The following is a 26,279-nucleotide window of genomic DNA, read 5'->3' as shown; positions in this document are numbered from 1 at the left end:
CACTTGGTGGGGGTGTAAGGAAAGGGATTTCTCAACAGGAAAAAATGTTTATGTGGAGAAAAAAATCTGTTGATTTACACACAGAGCTTCATTGCTCCTGTGTGGGCCCCTCTTAAATTAAGAATTCAGCTGTGGTAAGGGGATTTCCAAAACACCACAAGCCACTCCCAAAGTACACCTGGAAACCTGTGATTGCTGCAGCTTTACAGGCATACCTCTGGGAAAGTTTGTGAACTCCAAAAAAAAGGGAAAAGCACCCTGAAGCAGTGGCGTAAATTTTGACCCATACTTTTCTGTTTTTCTGTTTTTTAAATATAAGCAGACCCCAATTACTTAAATAATTATTTAACATCCTCACAATGAAATCACAGTTTAAATATATATTTCAATAAATTTAAAAAAAGGACATCAAATTCTACAGTTTAAGGGCCTTCAGACCAGAATTTTCATTCTTCGCAGTTAAACATTATCTTGAGGGCTGATAAAATAAACTGAATAACAAGGGCTGATAAAATAAACTGAATAACAGCAAAACCGTTACAATGGCTCTCTGATAAAAGCAGCAGTTTTAAATACCTTTTTCTAGGAGCTTCAAAATATTTAGAAATAAAAGGTGCACACAGAACTGGCAAGAAATGCCATCATGGAGCAAAGGTAGAGAAACTCTCGGCCAATATTGCTTTAGGGAAGCTTATCATTTCTGACAGGTGAACAGATCTAAAGAGCTCCTACAAGTTTCGCTTCAGATGATTATTCACCCAATCTAATTGCTGCTCCATCCGCAGACGTGTGTAATGGGCCTACACAGATGGCTAGCTTAATTCATTCATCTCCCATTCCTGAAGATCAGATTGAAACTAAATGGAAATTTGCATATTATATGGTATAAGCATCCTTTTGGAATGGCTGAAATGTAGTCACAGTTAGTATTTCCCAGATACACGTGAACCAAGGAACACTAAAGGAATCCATTGCCAAGATGTCAATCAAAATAGATCTGGTTTGCACAACTGATTGGACCAAATTAATATATGTAACAATACAGCACATTTTGTCTTGTCTGCAATCATAATCACCTGATGCACATAAAAAGTTGAAACCGGTTGTGGTAGATCAAGCCGCTGGTAAAAAATCTATTTTCCTCCATTTGTGAAAATGTAGTGTTTGCGTAATTCTGCATCCCAGCCCCATACATGGCAATGCAACCCTCTTTGCTGCCTACATTTTCAGCATTGAAAATTGTGAATGCTCTTTAGTTCTTGCAAAACTGAGCATACCATAAGAACGAAGACAGAAAAGACATGCCCCTCAAGTTGAAAGATATCGCTCTATCAACCGAGAATAATATTGCAAATATTTTCTTTTTCAACTTTTTTGACCAAGTTAACTACCGTTCTCACGTTAACGTGTTTACGTTTGTTTGATAAACACAGACTGACCTGAGTGATCAGCCCAGAAAGCAGTTTTATCTGTCCAAAAGACAAGCTCTTTGTATATAAATTAACACCAATGTTGAACAGCACAAAGATGGGGACCTACACTATCAGCACACCACATGGAACCGCAAATAAGGTATAAGATAATTTCCTGGAATATCAGAGGTATGAACACCATGTCAAAGAAATATAAAGTATTCTCATATTTGAACAGGAGAGGCATACATATAGCGTTTCTCCAGGAGACTCATCTCACTGCCCAGGAGGGGATAGCGCTGCAATGCAGATGGCAAGGCCAGGTATATTATACAACCTACTCTGCATTTGGGAGGGGGGGTCCTCATCTGGGTAAGAGTGGGGGCTCCCTTCCAGCACGTGGCGCACACAATAGATCCAGAGGGGAGATATGTAGTGGTGAGTGGGCAGTTAGAGGGCAGGGACTTGACCCTTATCAACATTTATGCTCTCTTTATTACTAACTTATCAGGTACCTTGGCGCACTACATGACACAGTCCTCACTGGTCGGGGGGCTTTAATTGTGTGGCGGATGTAGGGATGGATAGATTGCATTCCTCGGTAAAAGAGTCTCCGGCACTGAGATTGGCCCAGACTTTCCTAAATTGGCAGTGGGAGTGGGGCTTAATAGACACTTGGAAAATGACACATCCCCACACAAGGGACTATTCCTACGTTTTCAGTATATACAGCCTACATGCATGGCTGGATACCGTCCTTATGTTCCCCGGATGTCCATAGCAGAGTAACTAACACAGAATATTTGATTTCGGACCATAATCCGATCCTCATGAGTTGTGATTGGCACTGCACTAGACCTAGGATACCCACGTGGAGGCTAAAATATGAAATGTTAGAAGACCAGGTCTTTAGAGAAGAACTAGAACAGAACAAAGACCAATATTCTGAAACGAATGAAGGGACTGCGACGAGCAAACACGCAGAGTGGAAGCATTCAAGGTAACGCTGAGGAGCCAGTGGCTGGTGAAGGGTATGGTTGTGAGGGGGTTATGAGGAAAATGCTGAGGACGAGTTGCACCAGCTTGAATGGCAGGGACAGGAGAGTCCAGATCAATAACAACCACTGTTGGATAAGAGGGAAAAGGTAGCAACTGAGGTAGAGAGACTTTGCTGCTTTGATTACAGGGGGTATATGGCACGCACTCATGTGGAGAGAGACCAGGCAGGCACCTTGCTGGCTTGGTTGGCCAACCCCACTAAGAGAGGGACTCCAATTGTAGAAGTAGAAACAGATGGGGGTGGGAGAGAATTTAGGCAGAAAAAGATTAATGATTGTTTCCTACAATATTATACACAACTGTATCAAAGTGCATGCACCCCTCAGGCAACAGCGGTGAGGGAATATTTAGAACCTTTAGACCTACCATGCCTTTCTTGTTAGGAGGCAGAGGAACTTGGGGACGATAACAAGAAATTAAAGTGGCAATAAAGGGCATGGCCGGGGGAAGACCAGAGGGACAGATGGGTTCCCTGCAGAATGGTACATGATCTATGCAGCCCATGGCTCGAGGCCCTGTTTAACGAGGCTTGGACAGTAGGATATCAACCATATACTATCCAAGAAGCACTAGTGGTGACACCTTTGAACCCCGGAAAACCCCCCAGTGACTACAGGGCCTATCAGCCTTTATCAATGCTCAATGTTGTTTATAGAATTCTCAGTAAAATACTGGCCACACGCTTGCTCCATCACATGCCTTGGCGTATACACCTGGATCAGGCTGGGTTCATCCCGGGGCCTAACACAGCCATCAATATTAGACGCCTGCTCTCGATTCCAGAACAAGGGGCATCTGCCCATGAAGGGGCAGCAGTAATGGCGGTCGATATAGAAAAGGCGTTTGATAGTTTGAAGTGGAAATATCTATACAAAGTGATGTCGCGCACACGCAGACTTCCTGGCATGGACGAGGCTACTATATATGGGTCCAACAGCACAAGTTTGAACAAACAGGGTGATATCACAGAGCTATAAGGTGGAGAGGGGGGCACGACAGGGGTGTCCTTTGTCACCTCTGCTCTTTGCTCTGGCGATGGAGCCGCTGGCGGCCCATGCTTGCCTGGGTGCTCATTACCAGGGACTGAGAGTGACAGAGCATTGGGGCATAGGATAGCCTTATATCCTGACAACCTGTTTTTATTTCTAAAAGATACTACAGATGAGCTGCCAGGAGCCTGGCCATGTTAGGTGCATTTGGATGGATGTCAGGACTAAAGGTAAATTGGCAGAAATCCTGGGTATTCCCAATGAATGGGGAGCAAGCACCATTGGAAAATCTGGATTCCCTGCAGTGGGCCCCTAGGTGTATTTCCTACCTGGGGGTTAAGATTTACTATGCTTGCAAAGACCTATTAGATGGTAACATAGGGGATGCACTGCGAGCCCTGAAGTCCAGTATAGATTTCTGGAAGACCCTCCCACTGTAGGCAGAATAGCACTGTTGAAAATGATTGTTTTGCCCCACCTCTTTTTTTGGGGGCGCTCCCACTATGGAAACCTAGGGCAACCTTTAGAGAGCTAGATTCGACAATCATATTGTTTATTTGGGGTTCAGCTCATAGGCAGGTAGCACTGACCACTTTGCAGGGGCCAGAAGAGGGGGGGATTGGCGGCACCGGACTCTGAAGGACACACTATGGGCCTTTTGTGACCCTGACAGTCTTTTGACTGCAAGGGTAAATGTGGCAGTCCCACCTCCAACAGGCTGGCAGTGAAGACTGCCACATTATGAGTGTGGCGGGTTGGCGTCTGCCAACCCGCTACAACTCCACTCATACCACCATGGCAGTCGGAACCGCCAGGCCTGAGATGATTATCTCTGAGTCAAAGATCCACAGAAGACCGCCAGCAGTATGAGGAGCAGGCATTCCACCATGGTTTCTGCAGCAGTGGCACCGCCACGAAAACCATGGCGGGAAGGCTACAGGTGACATGGAATTAATTACCAGTCACCTGTAGACCCCCCCCCGCAGCAAGCACTAGACCCCCCCACAACCCCCACCCTACAGTTACAGCAACGCCCTCCCTGCATACATGCACATAGACACGCACCACGCATACACCCATTCACCTACACATACAAACATGCATCCACTCACATGCATCCATACACGCACTCAGCTACACATACATACATTCAGGCACGCATACTCACACCCATCCCAACATACATATTCACTCGCATACATACATGCAGACATGCACTCATTTGAACATTCATACACGCATTCACTCACACGCATTCAACCTCGCATACACAAATTCATTCACACACACAGACACCACACACACACAACACCCCCACCCTCTCCCCTGTCGGAAGATCACCTTACCTGTTCCAGGGAGAAGGTCGTCTGGCAGGGAACAGGAAGGGCCGCTTCCACCGTCGGCAGCACCCAGCCACCAGGACACCGCCAGGCTGTACTATTGGTCATAATACGGCTGGTGGAATCCTTCTGGTGGGGCAGGTGGTAAAACCACCAAAGCACCACCGCCCGCCAGCACGACTACTGCTGGATTTCTGACCCACAGTGTGGCGTAAATCCGGCAGTACCCGTAATATGGAGGGCGGAAGACTGCCAGCACTGGTGGTCTTCTAGCGCCCGTGGCTTTGGTAATCTTGGTAAAAGACTGCCAAAGACATAATGAGGGCCTATGTCTTTTGCTCAAAATGTACTAAATGAAGGTTATACTGTAAACTATGCCTGCTGCAAAGAATATGTAATGGTATTGGCTTTTGATGATATACTAAAACTCAGTAAATAAAATATTGAAAAAAAGTAACCTAGATGGCTCATTTTTTGATATAAACAAATACATCAAATTGTAGTATTATTACATTATACCAGCTTGTAGAATTATTAAATTAAACTAAGGTGTTTAGCACACAAAGTGGTTCCCTTTAACCACTGTTAGGTGACAGCTGGGACAAGCAACATGAACCAATTCACATTTGCAAGATATGTGTTCAACTAATAAGACCTGAAGTAGAGCCTTACCGTGGCTATGGCTATCAAAAGCTTCCCAGTCATACTTCTCCAGTGTCTGTGCATGTTCTGGCAACAGTTTCTGAGGTGGTGGCTAGAGGAATACACAATTCGCACAATCAGAATTCAGAAACCAATACTTTTGATAAAAAAGACATTTTCAATAAAAAATTAAGTTAAATATATGGAATGATATTAATGTCAAGACATATTGTTTCTGAGTGATTCAGGGGACATGAAAATATGGAACACTGTCATGTAGATGGAGACAGAATTCTAGTCAGCCTCCACTTTGCACGTGAATAGGCATTTTTGTACATACTCTCTCTGCTAGCCACAAATATACTTTCTCCAAATATTCAAGGACTGGGGTTGAATAGTAGACCATCTTCTACTCGAATATTTATGATGGCTTCTTTGTGCTTTGTCTGATGTTTACAGGCCTAGAAGAACACTTTACTTACCTTTATAACATTCTTTTAGATGCACTTAACTAACTCTGCACACTACGTACAATAACCCACTTACTTATTTGCCATAGCACTCATCTCTACTGCCATCATGAAGAAACACACTGCATCAACAGCGTATTCTCACACCAATACTGGAAGTAATGTGCTGACTGCCATGTAAGGTGTCAAGTGCGTCAGTGGTACCAGCTCCATCAATATTCTACACTTCAAAAGACATAAGGATGTCAAACGTAGGAGCACATAACATGTGTCATAACACAATCATCATAAAAGGGAGGTTGGAAGGGCAGTAGATAATGTTCCAGGGCATTCCTATTCATCTGAAAAAACGTGTGCTTTACATGAATATTAACTCTTGCAAATTACATACTTGAACATTTCTAATGCAGTCTCTCAAAAAACTGACAAGACAGAAAACTAAACTAGATCAAGAATGACTGCCAGACTGCCCTATCACTCGAATCAGGATCCACAACTGCCAACTGAAAGAGAATAGATAGAAATGTGTTTTAAGACATTGTTGACCTACCAAATAAAGAAGCTTTCCAGTCTTATTCAAACTGATAGTTGTATGCACAATCAAAATAGAGATTAAAAAAAAGTATGCACTCGGCAATTTGGAGAATGAGCAGAGTGTAAAGTCTCAAGCAAATATAATACTCCCCTGAGTATAGCTAACAACCCACTACTGACGTCTTTCCTGGAAGGTCGGATAAGTGTAGGCCTACTGCAGATGGAGAAATTATTTTCCAAATTAGATATTTTTGACGCTCAAGAAAATTGAAAGTAAACAAGATGTTAATGCAGTTGACACACTGGTGTACTCAGAGGTGCACAGACAGTCCCTGCATTCTTTGATCCCTTCCTGGAGGAGCTGACAGAAATGCCCCGAATGTTGTAGCCTTGGCCCTGGTAGAATGAGCTCACAGGTCCTCAGGAGGCTGCTTTTTGGCCAGTGTGTAGCAGATCTTAATACAGAATTTGATCCAGCGCACAAATATCTGTTTATGTAGAGCCCTGCCTTTCTTTGCTCCCGTAAACCAGACAAATAGCTGATAATGCACTAGGTGCTCTTTCATATGACTGATGCAGAAACTAAGAACCATTTTCCGATCCAACCTGTGAAGTCTCTGTTTCTCCTCAGAAGGTTGAGGCAGACGAAAGAAATGCAGAAGGATGGTATTCAGATCAACATTAAAGAGAATCACTACCTTCGGAGAGAAGAAGGCTCAAGTCTGCGGAACCAGCTTGTTTGGATAGAACATGGTGTATGACGGGCTTACAGAAAGGGCCTACAACTTGCTGACCCTATGCACCAATGTTATAGTGTCAAGAAAGACTGTTGTGAGGGAAAGGAGCCTGACAGAACAAATGTGGAGAGTACAAAAGGGGCACGCATGAGGAATGTGAGGACCAAATTTAAGTCCCTTTGAGTATAACAAGTTGCAATCCTTTGAGGAAATGCATCAGATTTGGTGATTTAAATAATGATGGCTGGTCTGGCAACCTTAGGTAGGCCAAAAGAGCCAACAGGTACCCTTTCCCAGTGTCCAAGGAAAGGCCTTCCTGAGCAAAGTACAACACAAACAACAGAACTTTGGACAGTTTTGCACGGAGTGGGTAGAACTCACCATTCTGCTGCCATACGAGAACCTCCAGAAGAGACAGTCTGATCACAGGACTAATGCTCATGCCCAGGAGTTTGAGATACCATGCCCTCTGTGCTCAATCCAGAGCCACTAGAATCACTATGGCCCAGTCAGTCCTCATTTTCTTCAGAACTTGGGGCAGGAGAGGTAATGTTGGAATAGGTCCACTCTACACAGAAAAAGTCTCAGAGCAAGAGATGCCTTGCCAATTCTAATGTGCAAAACTGCTGATATTGCATATTCTCATCTGTGGCAAAGAGATCGAGTCAGGACTCTACCTATTCATGGAAAAGACCCTGTGCCACCTCTTTATGTAACTGTAATTTGTGATCAGCAATGAGTCATTGGCTTAGTTTGTCCGCTCTGGGGTTCAGGGAACCACCAGGTGGTGTGTTACCAGAAAAATTAGTTGGTCTAGCCATCTCTAGAGCCTCTTGTCACACAGTCAACGTTTCCACGCTGGCCTGCTTGTTTCAGTACCAGATGGCAATGGAGTTGTCCGAGAGCACCTGCAACAGCTTCCCTTTGATGGAGGCCGGGATGGCTTTCAACGCCAAGCAGATGGCTTTCAGCTCAAAAGGCTGAAAAAATGCCAGTCCTTTGCTGGAAACCAGACGCCTCTGATCTCTACCTCCCCAGATTTCCTGCCTAACCAGAAAGCAACGCATTATTCACCACTGTGAACTTTGAGTGGGGTAAGGAGAGAGGTCTGCCACTGACCCAATTACAGTCTGCATCCACCATTGCAAAGCTTTTGCAGTCTCCTCCAAAATCTGAACTGGATCAGAAGGAGTCCCCTTGGTGCTCTACCCACTGGGACTACAGATCCAACTATAGAGCCTGCATTTGCCATCTGAAGTGCTTAACCAGCCGGATGAAGGAGGCCAGCAGCCTCAGAGCTATAGCCACTGAAATCAAAGACAGAAGTTGCAACCTCAGGATCATAGTCAAAATGTCCTGGACTCTCGTTTTTGGGGGTAGGTGTGACATAGCACAGTGCCCAGACTGGCTCCAATAAAGTGGAGCACCTGTGAAGGAGTCAGTGCGACTTTATAAAATTGCTAGTGAACCCCAATGATGTCAGAAGGTTCACCATTGTCTGGAGGTGGCTGACCCACACCTGTGGCGAGCCCACACGCAACAATCGGTTGATGAGGTAGGGGAAGACTGAAGCCACTATACATACGGAGATGTGCTGCTACCACCACCATCACTTTCATGAATAACTGAGAGGTGCTGGTAAGGCTATAAGGGAGCACAGAAAAACTAAAAATACTTGTGGTCTACTGTGAACTGCAGGTAACGTCTATGGCCTGCAGAATGGGGATGTGTAAATAAGTGTCCTGCTGGTACAGTGCTCCCATCCAGTCTCCAGGGTCGAGGGTAGACAAAACCTGGACCAGAGTAAGCATCTTAAACCTGTCTTTCTGCAGTAAGGCATTGAAAGGGCAAGGATTTAAAATGGGACTGAGGCCCCTGCTCTTTTTCAGCACCAGGAATTAGCAGGAATAACAACCACAACAAACTTCTGGTACCAGTACCCTCGCTATGGCTCTTTTGGTCAAAAGAGTCTGCACTTCCTGCTGCAAAAGCGACAGGTGGTCTTCTGTCGCTCGATCTGCGGATAGTGGAAGGTGATGTGGGGTCTCGAGAAATGGTAAAGCATAACTCTGCGAACAATTTGCAGTCAACTTGGCAGAAGTTATTGCCTCTCATCATGGAAGAAACTGTTGGTTCCTGCCTCTGATACAGTGGCTGTTAGCTGATTAAAGGTACCCTAAAGAAGCTTTGGAAGTGGCAGCTGTGGGGGTAGAACACTGGGCTGCGTGGTATTACTGTGGCCCTCCCCTGTGGGTAGTGTGGCCATGGCCCTAAGGCTGGGGTGATTGTTGCACGTGGTGGAGCTATTGGTGATATTGGTATCCCCTACCATAGCCATAAAGGGGGTGAAACAGCTGGTTTGGGTGATGCGGAGGTTCAGAAAAGGCCCAGGTAGCATGCTGTGGCCCTGTTATCTTTGATGTTCTCCAGGGCCAAGTCTGCTTTACCCCTGAAAAGTTGGGAGAATGGCATGTCCATGAGACTGGCCTGACTGTCTCCCGAACAGCAAGTTGACCGCATCCAGGAGTGCCTGTGAACTGCCACATTGGTGCCAATAGCCCTATTGAGAGAAGCAGTGATATCCAGTCTGCAGTGGATGGTGATCGTAGTCTCAACACAACCATCTTGCATGGCCTGGGAAAGTATAGCCTGGGCTACTTCCGAGACCATGGGCAATCCTTAGACCACGAACAAGGCATGAGAGTAGTGGCCTAAAAGGCAGCTACCATTTCTGAGCGAAGGGTCAAACTCGTAAAGGAAAACTTCCCTGACCAAATGTTTCTATCTTCTTCAATTCTGTGTCAGGGGGAGTAGTGGGAAACATATTTGGGTTTACCCTCCTGGCTGAAGTCTGTACCACAAAGGTTGCAGGAGTGGGGGACTGCGGGAGGAAAGTTGTATCATCAGTAGCAAGGCGATGCCACCTGGCAATCTGGTGATGCACCGGTGGGACAGAGCAGGGTTTTCCCTCGAATCTAATAGTATGTAAGTAAGAGCCTCAATCAATGGGAGAAGGAGCTCAAAACCTGACTGGTGTTACAGGAAATGTAGACTATAAATGTGAAAATATAATACAAAAATAGACATTGGAAGAAAGCGCTATGCAGATGTACGAAGTAAAATAAAATTGCAGGTTCAAAACTAATACTGACTGGAATAAGGTGAAGAGTTCATTTGAGGACATAATGAAATAAGTAACTTGAAAGGTTTGCAGTTGAAAGCCAACTTGTGTTTAGCAACCATGTAGGTATTTACCACTCTTGGCACAGAGGCTCAATGGCATGTACTTCTTGTCTCAAAATAAACTGTAACCTGATTAGACAATGAGTGCAGGAAATCTAATCAGTTCAGACTACATGGAGATCTTAGGGTTACATTCATAAAGCACACATGGTATTAAAGTTGTATCTACCACAAATATGTATTTGTTCAAGAATGAAGACTGGTTAGTTTGCCAAGCACTGTTAAATCCACAGATGAAGAATGTGTAGAAGGCAGTTTAGAGTTTAAGGGTTAACAGGGTCACAGGTGTTTAAATGTTTTTCTGTTTCAATCAATAACTGGACAGTCAATTATTATTAACTGTTTTGAAATAAAGCACTGTGTGATTTTGTATATAAGAAGCTGTCTATGTTACAGCAAATTGAGACCAACCGCCTGCTTGTGTGAGGAGGGTCGATCTCCCTGTCGCCACAGTAAAAGGCTGTCTTTACATTGCCAAAGAGGAGTTTGTCTTTCTTTCCATTTTTTAAGTTTTGAATTTCTATGCAACACTTGTCAGGCTGCAACTCCTTCACAACATTGATTTTAACTTTCCAAGTGGGAAGTTGAACATCAAGAACCTCTGTTGCATAGCCATAGCAAAGCGAGCACTGTCTTCTGTGGCAGGCCTGAAAGGGGGGGGGGGGCTAGTCCAGTATCTGGGGAAGCACTCAGACATCTTGGAGGTCCTCATACTAGTTGTCCTCTAGGTAAGGCTGGGATACCCCATTCCTAGTTTCACAACCCCCTTCCAGAAGGCAGAGCCACTGAGTCAGAAATAGAAGGGCTGTAAAGAGGTTGAGGCTCAAACAAAGCAGTGAGTAGCTTCAGTAGAAGTTGGCGTGGTGCCATCCCAACACTGGACAGTACTATGGGTTGGCTGTTATCATCTGGTATTGATGACACCGGCAATGGCTTGTGTGGATTGCATTCCGGCGTGGGTCACGGCACCAGGGAGGAAACTGGTACTGAAGTTGGTCTGGAGCCCTTAGCGCATCCAGTGGGTCGGCGGAATACTTGTTGGTAGGCCTGCTGGGTCCTTGGGGACCCCGGCACACCAGAGAGAGAGAGAGACAGTAACATGCCAAAACGCTGCAGCATGGCTTAGCGAAAGTCTTTGATTTTGTTTTGGTATTAATGATGGTCCTGGAAATCTGGCTGCCAAAGAACAAGAATTGAAACCTACTCCCAAGTAGAGCAACTTCAGAAGCGCAACCTGGAGGCAGGATGATGCCCTCTTGTATTCTCTGGAGCTCGAGAGAGGAAGAAGTCCTGCTTCAACTTTTTTACACTTTTTATTTTTGCCTGAGGACTAAGAACATGAAGACGACGCCCAGGAGCAAACTCAGAAGCAGGATCGGGACCAACTTTTAGACCAAACTGATCTTTACACTTCATCATGAAGAGCTTTGCTTCCAGGCACTACAGATAAACCACATGTGGATCAGTCACAAACATTTGTTTGATCTGATTTGATATCTCACAGGGCTTAAGGCATGTAGATTTGGGATTTGACATATTTCCCTTGCATACTGTTTTTAGTAGAATTTTTTGTAGCAGTGTCTCAATGAGACAAATGGTAGCTCCAGATGTGCGTCTGTTGGCACAGAAAGAAAGGAACTGGTGTCAGTGCGCATGGTGACACCTATATAGGTCAACGCACACCAGAGCCAGTGTGGAACGCCATTGACAGAGTCGCAAGTGCCTCCAGCCGGCACGCAGGGGTATTGATGAAGATTTTCTGGATCCAGTCTGATGCCTGTAGAAGTATTCGAAAGGGGAGAAATCTCTGGTTAGAAGTCTCTATCGGAAATATGAGATGCCAATTAAAGAAACCAAGCCATTTTAAGTACCTGCACACAGATCCCCGTTACCTTGTGTTATGCCTAAGAAACATCAAAACATCCTCAGTAAAGCTCCCCACAGTATTTGAGTTTCATAATGCTTCCATGTACTCATGTGCCCTGGTCTAATATTTCTTTGTACAACATTTAACCTTTTCAATATTGCATTATAACAAATGTAATAGTGTTATAGAAATAATGCAAAATGTGCAACTATTGTGTGAAAATTATCCTTCATAATTAGTGTTTTTAATGCATAGAGTTGTAACCGATGAACTAATGACGTTGTACTTGGAATGAGTTACCTAGGTCATTTAGCAGTGTAAAAGAACAATATGAATAGTTACGCCACATTTTCATTTAATATGCCATTATTTTTTAAACGGATACAGTTTCTGGTGTTTTACTCAACTTGCTTCTGCTCATTCTCCCTCCCAATCAGTGTCCTGCTGCAAAGCCACCTCACCCTTTGTTTCCGCAGCACATCAAGCGACTGACGAAAATATACAATATTGTTAGAAAGCATGTACTGTGAATGGAGCTTTTATTTTGTGTGCTCAAAGTATCATTTTCAAGGACTTCTGCTGGAAGCGTTTGTACAGTTGTGCTACTGTTTAAGAAACTGTTTCATTTTAGCAGTACAACTCTGGAGTGCAGTTGAACAGGAAGCAAGTGGAAGATTCCACTTACCTTAAGAAATTGGTTAGTGCTAAAGATTTAGAAAATTACTTTGTTGTTTCTGATTTGCCAATTCAACCCTAACCATGATCATACCATGGTGATATGTGTAAAATCTATTACTATCTTGTGTGATCTGTCTATAAAACTTTTGGGCTTCCGTTGCCTGCAGAAGATTCTTTCTTTTACTATTCGCCTTGACGGGACTGGCCATACTCCTCTTTTACTCTTCAAATTGCTGGGCTAGTGGGATGCTGTCAATTCTCTTTTTGAGTTTGACACTTAACAATTTTTACTTAGGCTCTGCCTAACTAGAGGTTAATTTTGCATGTATCTGTACTTCTGTAATTGGGCCTTTATGGCATTTCATGCAATTTTCTCTGTATCACATTTTGACTACTCTGTAATACATTCACATGTTGCCTTTTGTTGCTCTAGAAGTCAGTACGTTATTCTTCCAATATTTTATTATGTCTAATTCTGATAAACTGTGAGTTCCTGGTGAGGAGTGTAGTCACTAATCGCTAGATCAACAGAAGACAGTGGAGTCAAATTATTTTGGTAAAATATCAGGGTGATTTTATGTAGGGGTTCGGACAATATTGGGGTTTGTTCCCCACACATTTGTACAGTGCTTCATACCACAAGTAGGTCTTTAAGCAATTTTGAAGACAATCAGGTAAGATTCTATCCAATTAGATATGCACAGTTTGTAGTGTAACCTTTGTTGCAAGCAATGGCTATTGTTCATGAGGACAGTCAGTGTGCCCTGAGCTGCTGAAGATTTGATGGTGCACCAGAGAAATCCAGCGAAGCAGAAGGAAATATTTACTTGCCTGCAGTCCTAGTTCTCCTCCAGTGGAGTCTTATGCATTTTATAAAATATGTACAAATACTTTTCTTTAGATAAGGCTTTTTTTTTTTTAAAGAAACAAAAAGCATTTTTGTAGCCTATCCTTTAGCAGCATTGGCCACATTGTGTTTATTTTTCTTACAAAAAGGAGCAATTTCTCATTCAAAAGTCACTAGATTAACAAAAGTGTCAAGGAAAACTTTTACAAACATTTTAAAATGAAAAAAAGAAAGAAAACAGGGGCAATGTAACTAGCCAGGCTGCAGCATGCAGAGGTTGAAGAAAAAATGTCTTGCTTCGTTTAAAGTTTTATAAACTAACTGCTTTTAATATTTTTTTCCCAGAAACCTAGGATCATAAAACATATGCACTAAATTTCTTGTTTGCTCCATGAGGATCCATGGAGGGTTGCTTGTTATTTCAATGAAGATTCCCCAAAAAGAGAACTAGGTTTCTAGGTGAGTAACCTTCCTTTTCAATTAGTGGATCTTTATTGATACTCACCAGCATCAGATAGAGAAACAAGCTCATATATTGACAGGGTGAAAGCAAGAAACAGAATAATTATGCACTTCCCAAAAAGGGTCCCTAAAGAGGTCTGACCTACTATGGTGTAAGCTTTGGAGTCTGGGTTTAGACAGTATTGTCTCATTAACCTGCGTACAAACCTTAAGGTAGCTGCACTGCAGATTTCCACAACAGTACCATTTCTTGACAAAGCAGCCGTTGCAACTTTATTTCTAGTAAAGTCAGTTTTAGTCTACCAACTAAGGTCAAGTTATCCTTTTGGTAATATGGCATAATGAAGGAAACTATACATCTTTTTATGGATTGTCTTTATGTGGTTCAACCTGTTCCAACTGTTCAACAGTTTGCAAGGAAATGCTAAGTCTGTTTTGCTTTATCTAGCTGAAATCACATTACTCTCCTGACAACCTCTCCTGAACTTTCTGATGTTTTAGAAGAGTTTTGAAAAAAGGTTAGCATGAGGATGGACAAATTATTATGGAATCCCAAAACTAATTTAGGAAGGAAACCTGGATGTCTTCTTATGATCATCTTGTTTTTATAGTATGGAACAATGTATGTGGCCAATGGGTGCAAAAGCCTGAATCTCACTATCTGTATTCTGAGACTACAGTGGCTGGAAAGTGGCCTTCTAAGTAAGATGCAGTAACAAAGCTTTGTAGATAGGCACAAAAGAGGAACCACACTTTTCAAGAGGTCTATATTCAGTTCCCAAAAAGGTGAAGGCCACTTGACTGGGAAAATATCTTCTTGAAACCCTAAGTACAGCGCCAAAAATTGGCACCTTTTGCTGATGACATGTAATTGGAAAAAATGTATTGAGATCCAGGTCTGTGGCACCTGGGCGGTTCATATGAGGAATCAGAGGGAGAACACACCCATTTGACTGCATGACTTCGGAAGCCAAGCCAAAAGGGTAGCGGAGGTGCAAGATCTGGCCTCTGTATTTGTAAATAAGACCCAGTGTGCAGGGGAGCTTGCTGTGTAGGCGGTTCCTGATTGGTGAAACATGTCAGTGAACCTCTATTGTCAGGGTCACTCTAAAATTATAAGGATCATCCTAATTTAAAGTTTTTCAGCTTAATTAAGAGTAATTGTAGCAGGTGTATCAAAGAAAAACCATAAATACTTTTTTTTTGATCAGTCATACAGAAGGTCATGTTTTTTACTTTTGCTGGATAAACCTATTTGTAGATGCTTTCAGGTACCAGAGGCATAGTGTCCCACACACAATACCACCTGCAGGTAATTTAGACCCATGTGTGGTCTAAATGACCTGCATAGTACCAGTGCACTATTTAGACTTATTTGTGTTTTTTTCTGAAATTATCTGCTGAGTGAATCTACTTTTGCGTTTTAACACTTGGAAGAACTGTGGTCATTTGTAGATCCTTGGTGAAAAGTTAGTTTTAGATCATCTGGGCTTCTCAATACAGACTCTGGACCTTGTTTCTCCCTGCATGTTCAGGAAGCACATAGTTGTTGAACTGCCCGTCTGAACAAGCACAGTTTATACTGAATGCTGGAAGGAAGAACGGGAGAAGCTGATGGACTGCTCGGCATTTCAGTAGATTTATATGGCATGAGCCTTGACTTTTGACTAGTTCTGCTTTACCAGCACAGAGGGATGTCCACCATAAATATATTCATATGAGGGCTTTCAGTCAGCCCTCGTCATCCATTTGTCTGTTAACTCACATTTTACTACCTCTTCCCTTAACATACAGCACAGGACAGTGGATCGGCCTACTTCAGTCAATCATTCTCTTCATTTTGAGTGATGCCATTTTACTTTCCTACATGGACACATCCACTTAAAAGTAGTGCCCTTCATTGCCAAGGCTGGTGGTCCAATCTATTCTTTTATTTATGTTTTCTTTATTTATTTTTGCAAATTGTCATTTTTAAACCTTTTTATGCAAACATTTTCCCACTACCTTCAAAAAGCAGCATTTTGTCTTTATATTACTTTGAAATATTAATGCTTACTGCATATGTTTACAAAAAATAAAAATGAAAAAAATGCAGGCTTGCAAGTCCAGACCCACTGGCCTTACCAATGTTTATGTTGTTTACCTTGCAGATAAGTGGGTGCTGAACCACTCATGCATTTGAGGGTGTGGCAGATGATCATGGAGACTAGCCTTGCTTATAATGGGAGCCTGTATACGATTTCTGCAGTGGTACATGGGATGTCGGTTACCTCTTTGGTCTGTGTATGAGATGAACTACAGCATTCTGTGCTTTAAGGATGTTTATTTGGTGGGCTGGTAGCCCAAAATATAGAGCTTCAGCAGTAAAGAGTAAGAGGTATTTTTTTTAATGTTATTCAACAGCTAACTCTGTCATTGACCCCGCATTGTTCAACGTCATTTACCCTGCTGCTTCGCCATTTCAAACCCCTCCCCAGACACAGAGGTGCAGGGGGGCTCTCTATGTTTTCCCCGATACCCATCACAAAGATATACAAAGCTAATTATGCACAACATGGTGCCAGTGTCCTACGCTTGTCAAATACTTGTAAGCCCCAGCACTTGAAAACGGATGCAAAAGATCAGGATTGTGGTGACCTTAAAGAATAATGCATGAAGTCGCAGTGCTAGCAAATTAAAAAGTGCTTCAGTTTTGTATTATGATGCACCCATAAGACAGAACCGGTTCGAAAGCCCCCAGGGAAATTAGGGGTTATTGGGCTCAAATAGTAACAAATGCAATTTAGAACCGGTGCCCAAGGCCTGCTTCCCTTCAGGACCCCAAACTGGTTTACCAGTGTTTGTCTTTTAGAGAGTGAAGCAGAGCAGTTCAAGGCTTATTCAAAGAGGTGGTGAAGCATATACAGTTTATAGTCACAACAACACACCTTGTTAACGGAAGGTCCAAACAGTGTTTCACTTTTATTTATTTTTTAAAGTACTTTAATACAAACAGACTAAACATTATACATAAAATAACGATATACAAACAAAACCCAAACTCCCTAGCTCGTCCTAGCTCTTCAAGGGTAGAAATCATGGCCAATGCATATTTATGGAAATGATGGTGATTATAAGAACCTGACTTACTTCGCAAGTACGGAACCCGAGCTCACAGACTGTTGACTATTTACTTCAAAGGGGATTGTTAACAACATTCTGTTTGGAAGCACGGTCTCCATACAATGTACAATCTCAGCTCCACACGCTACAGTTCAATGCGGCCACCAATCAGCCACCAGTTGGTTTGTTATGACTAAAGCAGAAATATATCTCTCCGTTTAATTTGTTGAAACGTGGCTACTGTTCAATGATACAACATTTAGAACTTGGTTTCGATGCATCTGCAACAAAACCACTGACGCCCAAAATAGTGCTCAAGAAACCTCCCAAGAAGAAGAAGAAGGGCAAGAAGAGCCCTTTCAAATCTTGGTAAGCTTAACAGTCACAAAGAGCCATAAGGTGTCAAAATCCAGAGCCCACTGCCTGGGCACAGTCCTATATGAGTCTACTAGCCTGGCTACGGTGGGGAAATACATTCTGTTCCAGTGCCTGTACACCAGAATTCAGTGGACTTGGCACAATTACTTCAAAGAATTCGATGTTAAGAGTGGTTCAATTTTATGGTGCCAAGGTGCCCACTGGACAGGGGACTAGAGAAAGCAGTGCTTAATACAAACCAGTCCTTGGGGTACGGACTGATAATTCAAAAGCTGTTTTTTTGGGTAATGTTGGATGGATTTACATGAGGTTAACTGATCCTAAATCAGCACAGCCTCTTCCAGCTACCCCTCTGGCTAACGCAGGCCAAAGTGTGTTATTGAGGTCCCAGAAGACAACTAGGGCATGGAAGAATTGAATCTAGAGCAGGAGGGGTCACAAGCAAAAGAGGCTCACCAAAAGACGAAGACAGATACTCTTCCCTTGAATGAGTGATGCAAGTAAAATTAGAAGTATTCTCAAACTGAAGATGGTGAATCCCTGACCACTGATATCCCTGTGACTCACACAGGTCTCCTTGAGCTGGGCTCCGGTTCCCTGGCAAGTGCCACTCCTCTTGACAGGGCACTACTCAGTGTTTTTTCTCGACACACAGAAGTCTTTTTGGCAGAGAGCAATAAAGAAGCTCTTGTTCTAGAGTATGCTGCAAGCTTAGTCCAAGCTTGACGAAATAGAACAATCCCTATCATAGTGATGCCACTGGAACTTAATTCTCCACTACACTGGTATGTAGCTCTGTTTTGAATTATAGAAAGAAATTTAGCACAACCAACTGGTCAATGGGACAAGTACTTATAGTAACAGCTGACCACCAATCTTGATTCCAGAAACAGGACATTATGTATAAGCTCCCAATATTTGCATAACAGGGGCTCTGTATATTAAGACCTAGGTGCTATGTAGAGCTGCTGATGGAAGAGAGTAGTAAAATAGCTACTGTGCCAAATGTTTGCCAATGCTTCCTGCCTTAAAGCTCTGTGTGGGCTCGGTATTGGAGTAGACAGTGTCTCTGCAACAAACTTCATGTTAGGGGCAAGGAGCATTGTCAGAGCTGTGTGTAGTGTCCACTGGCTGGCAGGACAGGAGTACTGGCTTAATAAGGAGCACTGCTATAACATGCTGGCAGAAGTGAGCTGAATAATGGTAATGCACGCATGCAAGTCTAGAGGCAAAAATTTGATGGAGAACAACTAACCCCATAACCCTTTTGATTTAGGCAATATGCTAGTGATTTTGTTTTTGTAATGCTACTGCCTAATGATTTATTTAGTCGTCATACTCCTTTTAGTGAATCTGTGAATTTAAACTGGCAAGAAGTAAGTGTGTGTTCCTTGAACAGGTAGAATACCTAAGTTCTGAAAGCTGCACAATCTTTTAAAATGCAAATCTGGCAGCTGGTGGTTGAATGGCTGACAGTGTGTGTGTGGGATGAAATCTGGCAACAGTTATTGAAGTACGCATATTGCTGTCATATTATTTGTACCCTGCGATGTCATTAAGGTCAGAAATGAGTAACAGTGCCAGTGGTGGAAGATAATTGTTGGTGATCTCCTAAGAATGACTTGCGGCCAGGCCATGGTAGTATTTTTTAAACACATTAAGTGCTGTACACACCAAATGCTGAATGATTTACAATAGATATTATTGTGAGAACAGCTACAGTGATCAGTCTTTAAAAAATTTGTGAAATGGTTGTTAGTTATTAAATTGTTCAAAGACGCAGCACACAGAATATGCAATGGGGCAAGCGTTTAGTAAAAAGTACAAGTGTTAACAGGGAAAACGCTTTAATAAACATAAGTGTTTTTAAATTAGGAGAAATAAACAAGAGGACCCAAAAACATGTAAGGGAGAGTGGACGAATGTCCATGAAACGAAGTGATGAGTTTTTCTTCATATACACTTACAATGGTTAAAAAATTAGAGCGCAAACGTGCTTCGATTAGAGTGCTGACATTCACTCGTTTAAGTGCAAGATAAAAGGTAACTTCAAAGCCTTCAGTCACTGGTTGCTTAGTGCCCAATTCTAGGCATTATTTATTTTGAACCTAAAGGCGTTGCTCCCTGAGGCTGACCCTGACCAACCGCACCATGTGCAATTGATGCTCTCCGTCCAGACAGGCACTAACTACCCATATTAATGACTGGCTTCAATGACGAAAGTATGCAACATGGTATCCTTCACTTTTCAGCCAACCTCCTCACGCAGAACCGAACTGACCTGAAACACTGAAGCTCTGCTCCAAGATACGCTAGACGTGTGTCTTTCGTCGGTAGCCAATTAAATGTGTTCACGCACATATGCTATGAGGGCCCTCCTAGCAGTATTGAGCAAGGGCTGCAGGCAGAAAATCTATCTAGAATCCAGTCTCCAGCAACTAAGGCTATTCACTCCTACACTGATCGGGTCCCCAATTGTCTCTTAAAACATTTGCGGAGCGGACAGGCAAGAAAATCACATAACTTAGTACTCTTGTTGGTAACCACATATGTAGTTTTTCGTGGGGCACCCTGTGATGAAAATCTTGTGCCAGTAAGTCGCTGCTAGTGAACTTTCAAAACAGAGGGGTATAAATACATTCCTTAATTTTGAGCAGCTGAGCCACGCAATCAAGTCGGAATTTATGTATTTATTTACACATTTCTAAAGTGCAAACTGTTACCTGAAGAACAAGTTACTTACCCTTGGGTAACACCTTATCTGGTAGAGACTATCTAGCTGCAGATTCCTTATCTGAGAACATTTCCCAGGCATCAGACTGGATCTGGAAGCCTTTGGTGAGCAGTACCCCTGTGCACCTGTAAGTTGCATTGTTTGGCTCGGTGTGGTGTCATGCGCACTGGAAGTGACGTGCACAGTGTTTATAAAGGCACCAACCCAGCGCATTGACGTCAGTTTCATTTGCCACTTTCCACACCAAAAGCAAGGAGTCAAGAGGAACACTGGTGTGCAAATCTAGAGCCCTTAACTGTAATCCAATCGCACAACGGGAAGTATGGGTGGGTCAGTAAGGAATATGCAGCTACATAGAAAACCCACCAGATAGGTGCTTCTGAAGGCAAGTAACTTGTTCATCTGATAGAGACTCCTGGCCACAGATTCCTTTCCTTAGAATAGAACCAAAGCAATACCTCTCGGGAGGTAGGGCTGTGATACGTATTATACTAAGATGTCCTGTAGGATCGAACAGGCAAAGTAACCATCACACCGGACCTGACTATCTAGGCAGTAGTACATTGCAAATATGTGTTGGGAAACCCATGTTGCTGCCTGACAAATATCCACGGGATGAACTCCACAACCTAACACAGTGGTTGAAGCTTTAGTTCTGGTGGACTGAGCACACAAACCCTAAGCGGGGTTGCTTTTTGGCGAATGCATAAAAAACTTTGATGCAGAGGACTATCCATTGTGAGATGATGAGCTTGTGCAGCACCTTCTCTTTATTGGCTCCGACAGACCCTACGAAGAGTTGGTCATCCACCAAGAAGTTAGGAGTGTGATCAAGGTAGAGCAACAACTCTTTATGAGCCCAGTCTGGGGAGTCTCTTCTCTTCTTTAGAAGAATGAGGCAGAGCATAAAAGGTAGGTAGAGTGATGGGCCGGCCTACATGGAAAGGGTTAACCATCTTCCGTAAGAAGTATACTTACGGAAGAACCAGTTTGGCAGGGTAGAAGGTGAAGAACCAGTTTGTCAGGGTAGAAGGTGAAGTATGGATGATGCACAGGAAGGATCTGTAGCTCACTGACCCCCCAGCCAGATGTTATTGCCATTAGGAAGGACGTTTTGATAGTCAGAAGCCTGAGTGGACAGTTGTGGAGCGGCTCAAAGGGAGCACACATCCGAAAAGTGGGCATCAGGTTGAGGTCCCACTAGGGAATAATAGAAGGTGCTGGTGGAAACATGTGCTGGAGACCATTCAGGAACTTATTTACAATAGGGGATTTGAAAGGGATAGCTGATCAGGCAACCACAGAAATGCAAAAATGGCAGAAATATAACTCTTCAATGTGCCCAAGCCAGAGGCCTACTGGACTAAGGTAAGATTAAACAGGAGAACCTGGGAAAGGGTGCGGATAGAAGGTCAACTTGGTTATATGCACACTATGCCACACACCTGCTTGCACGGCAGGCATATACTGTCTTGATGGAGGGGCCTGGCTGCCAAGATAATACTGTAGGTTTCAAATGGAAGGTTGAAGCTATCAACTGTTGCTCCTCAATCTCCATGTATGAAGGCAAAGTGTTTTCAGGTTCGGTACAGAACCATGCCCTGCTGCTACGACAGAGGATCCTCCTAAAGAGGCAGCGTGATCAGAGAACCAATCTTCTTCAAAATTCTGGTTAGGAGAAGAATTGGTGGAAAGGCGAAGAGGAGGCTGGAGCTTCACTGAAGATGAAAAGTGTCTCTGAGACCTGTCTTGGAAACACCAGAGCCCAACACTGCTGACATTGTGTATTCTCATTGGAGACAAACAGCTATAACCAAGTATTTTCCCACTCTTGGAAGAGACCTTGTGCAACCTCCAGATGGAGATGCCTTTTATGATCTGCTAGTATTAATGGATGAGTTTGTCCGCTATGATGTCCAGAGAGCCCACCAGGTGTTGAACCACTAGGTATATGCCCTGGTGTTGCAGCCATGTACAGAGATGCAAAGTCTTTTGACAGAGGGTCCATGACCCCACCCTGCCCAGTTTGTTGCAATACCACATGGCAGTGGTTTTGTTCGTGAACACCTGTACCAGCCTTCCCTTGACTGAAGGAAGAAAGACTTTTAATGCCAAACGGATTGCCCAAAGGAGAAAAAGATTGATGTGGAGCCTGGATTCCACCAGAGATCAGTCCTCTGACCTCCACCTCTCCTAGAAGGCCACCCTAGCCCAGGAGTGACACATCTGTCACTACAGCCAGCTTTGTTTGGGGAAGAGAGCGGGGTCTGCTACTGATCCAATCGCAGTTCGTCAGCCACCACTGAAGGTCTTTTGCAGTTCCCTTCACAATCTGGACCATGTCAGAGAGATTCCCCAGAGGGTGCACCCAATGGGACTTTAGGTCCCGCTGCAATGCCTGCACATGCCAACAGGCATGCGTCACAAGCAGGATGCAGGAGGCCATGAGGCCCAACAGCCTCAGGGTCAATCTCACAGAAATTTAGGAGTCTGAAATATCGCAATCATAGCCCAAATATCCTGGACTTACCGCTCAGGGGATAGGGCCAAAACTGCAGTGTCCAGAACAGCTTAGATGAAAGTAAGTGTCAGAGAGTGCAGAAAGTTTGCCGTAGTCTGAAGGTAGGAGACGACTGCCTCTTGCAAACCCTTTCAACAGCCACTTGTTGAGTTAGGAGAAGAAAGGAACCACTGACCTCAGGAGTTGCGCTGCAGAAACCACCATTACCTTGGTGAACACCAGAGTGGCGCTGGCATGACCAAAGGGGGGAGACCGGCAAACTAAAAGTGCTTTTGCCCCTTTGTGAACTGCAGGTAATGTCCTCTGCAGGATGTGGATGATGAAATATGAGCACTGTAAGCCCTACGCTACCATCTAATATCCTAGCTCCAGGCCGGACTTATGTGAGAGTGAGCATCTTGAATTTCTCGTTTTTCAGAAAGAGGTTGTGAAGGTGAAGGTCTATAATAAGACAAAGGCCTGTGTCCTTCTTGGGCACCAAAAAGTTGTGGGGATAGTAACTACGGCCTACTTCTGAGGATGACACTCTCTCTATAGGTCCCGTGGCCAAGTCAGCTGATGGAGCAAGGAGAAGTGGTCCTCCACCAGCTTGTCGTAAGTGGGAGGCATGGGAGGAGGGTTGGTCACAAAGGGAAGGGAGTAGGGAGTAGCCCCTTTGGACGAGCTGCAAAACCTGACAGTCAGATGCTCTTGACCTCCAATGGTGTTGGTAATGGCATATCCTGCCCCCCACTGGATGCCCATGATGGGCGGAGGGCAAACTAAAGAGGTTTGTAGGCTGCAGCTGCCAGGGGGTGGTAGACTTGCCCATCTTCTGACTACCTGTCCCACTGGTCTATGGGAACCTCGTCTTCTGCTACGAAAAGATTGAAAACTTACTAGCTGTTGTGGCTGAGAGTGTAAACCCCTTCCATGGCCTCAAAAGGGGTGAAAGGCAGACTGGGGTTTGTGAGGGGCCATAAAAAGGCCAAAGGATATGAACGCCTTCTGTCTTTAAAGTGCTCCAGCTCTGAGCCAGCCTTCTCATCGAAAAGACGGGTGCCATCAATGGGCATGTTCATGTGCAAAGCCTCACCCAATCCAGGCCTGTACAGTAATGAGGCGCTCCGATATGGGGACTCTGTCCCCGATCGGCAACAGACACCGCTTGTTCGGCTTCGTATCGGAGTTGGGAATGATAATGGGGCAGTGCCCCCACTGAGTGTTGGTGGTGCTGGAGAAGGTAATGGTCACTCGACCAACGCCACACTGAATCCATCAATGGAGCCCTGGGGTTGGACTGGCACTGAGGGCGATCCTGGTTGGGGAAGATAAGTAGAGCCCCCTCCCAGACCTGTGGGGCCTGGGAGCACTCCAGAGGGGTTGGGCATCCAAAGATGAGGTACATGGCCTCACAGAATTCTTTAATTTGGGCAGGGGTTGCTCCGGCTCTCGGAAATTAAGAGGTGCAGAGATGGCCAAGGTGCAGCCCCGGGACTCGTTTAAAGACTTGCATGGAGAGATCGAAGACCTTTTTGATGACAACTTCTTTTTGTGGGACTTACATAACTTCCCTGATGACTTAAAATGGGATGAGACGATGATCACAGGGTACAACTTTGTGAATTATCTCTGGACCTTCCTTGAGTCCGAGATCTGGAGCGGTGCGAAATCGTTCAACGTTTAGTGGGGAGAAGTTTTAATTATCACTCCCTTGGTGCCCTGGGGTGTATAGTGCAGTAATCCTCACATGTCTTGGCATTGTGATGTCGTTCAAGACACCAGAGGCAAACCAAGTGCGGGTTCCATCACCGACATCTGTTGGTGACAGACGCTGCATGGTTTAAAACTTGCCTTTCTGGTGGACATCCTGCACACCAGGAGACAGTCTCACAAATTCTATGACGAGAGGTTGAAAAAGCGTCAGTGGGGGTAGTTCACTCCGGACTGGCGTGGAAAGAAAAGCACTGATGTCGGCGCACTGGGTGGCACATATATAGGCACTGCGCACATCACTTCAGGAGCAGACGACGTTGACAATCCCACACAGAGCCAAACACCACCTACTGATATGCAGGGGCACCTCTCACAAAATGTTGCTGGATCCAGTCTGAGTCCTGAGGAATATTCAAAAGTAATGAATCTGCAGTTAAACAGCTGTATCAGAAAAGGTGTCTTGGCGCTATGTCTCACTTAACTTGTATTGAGCTCACCTAGAATAGATCACTAGCTCTACAGCCAGCTCTTCAAAGCTATGTGGAGAGGTAAAAGGCCCTCAATTGATCTCAAACTGCTCTGCCGGTTACTCCAGAGATGACGTGCTTGCACAGAAAAGCTCTGCCCCTAGTCAGACTCCCTTAAACTTAGGCAGGACCAACAACATGGATTACTAGGAACATAAGGGGAACCTAGGTTGATAATGCTGAAATTTATTTGAAAGGAATAGTGGCGCTTCCAGGTGAATAGATCTGTGCACCATACAGAGAGACTTACAAATTATCTTCTTTGGTACAGGAAGCCAGTGTAACTTATTTAATGCAGCAGAACTCGAAGATGGATGCAGCAGAACTCGAAGATGGATGCAGCAGTGACAATGCCAGCCTTGCTGGGGCATGTTGTATCTGAAATAGACTATTAAGCAGGTTCTTGGGACAACTCAGAAAAAGAGAACTGCCATGGTGTAGCCTACTCAAAATATACCATCAGGTTGTATGACACAACAACGCATGCAAAAACAACATGCCTGAACAACGCGGTCAGAACCACAACCGAGTCTTTACCACGCATGGCTTTACCATGCATGCTTTTACAATGCATTTTGTTGTCAAAGCTTATGTGGTAAAGTAAAATGTGTGGTAAATTCTCCCCCCCGCCCTGCACGCTAACACGCCCCTGTACTTAAAATCATCCCACTACCCGACCTGAGCCCTAAACCTAAAAATCTACCCCGACCCAGCCCAACTTCCCCCTCTCTTAAAACTACCCCAAGGCCTAAACCCACAAAACTATCCCAACCCCCAGGCTCCCTACCCTTAAATCTAACCCGCTCTCGTCTGTGAATCAGCTAAAAGGAGTAAGGTAAATATTAATAGAACAGATGTGGAGAAAGAACTGCTTGCTGCTTTTCAGTAAGATAGGGCATGCACAGGCTAAGACCCAAATCCTTGACTCAAATCTCAGTCAGCCAGCTGGTGATCCTAATAGTGTGGGTGAGTGCACTGAAAGAAGCTGACAGTTCTATTAAAACAATAAACACAAAATTGCCTTGCCTTCTGCCATCCGAAG

General features: G+C 44.1%; 1 protein-coding gene across 1 annotated transcript in view; it reads right to left on the bottom strand.

Annotated features, from left to right (window-relative positions):
* The window catches only part of LOC138285069 (40-kDa huntingtin-associated protein-like), a 665,864-nt gene that overhangs the window by 201,167 nt on the left and 438,418 nt on the right, over window positions 1-26,279 (bottom strand). The window contains exon 9 of the mRNA XM_069224556.1: window positions 5,473-5,554. Coding sequence (XP_069080657.1) covers window positions 5,473-5,554 — 82 coding nt within the window. The remainder of the gene's footprint in view (window positions 1-5,472; window positions 5,555-26,279) is intronic.

This window comes from Pleurodeles waltl, chromosome 3_1 (assembly GCF_031143425.1).
Source record: "Pleurodeles waltl isolate 20211129_DDA chromosome 3_1, aPleWal1.hap1.20221129, whole genome shotgun sequence".
In the NCBI taxonomy this organism is placed as follows: domain Eukaryota; kingdom Metazoa; phylum Chordata; class Amphibia; order Caudata; family Salamandridae; genus Pleurodeles; species Pleurodeles waltl.
The sequence above is the reverse complement of the archived record's forward strand: the minus strand, read 5'-3'. Positions and strand labels throughout refer to the sequence as shown.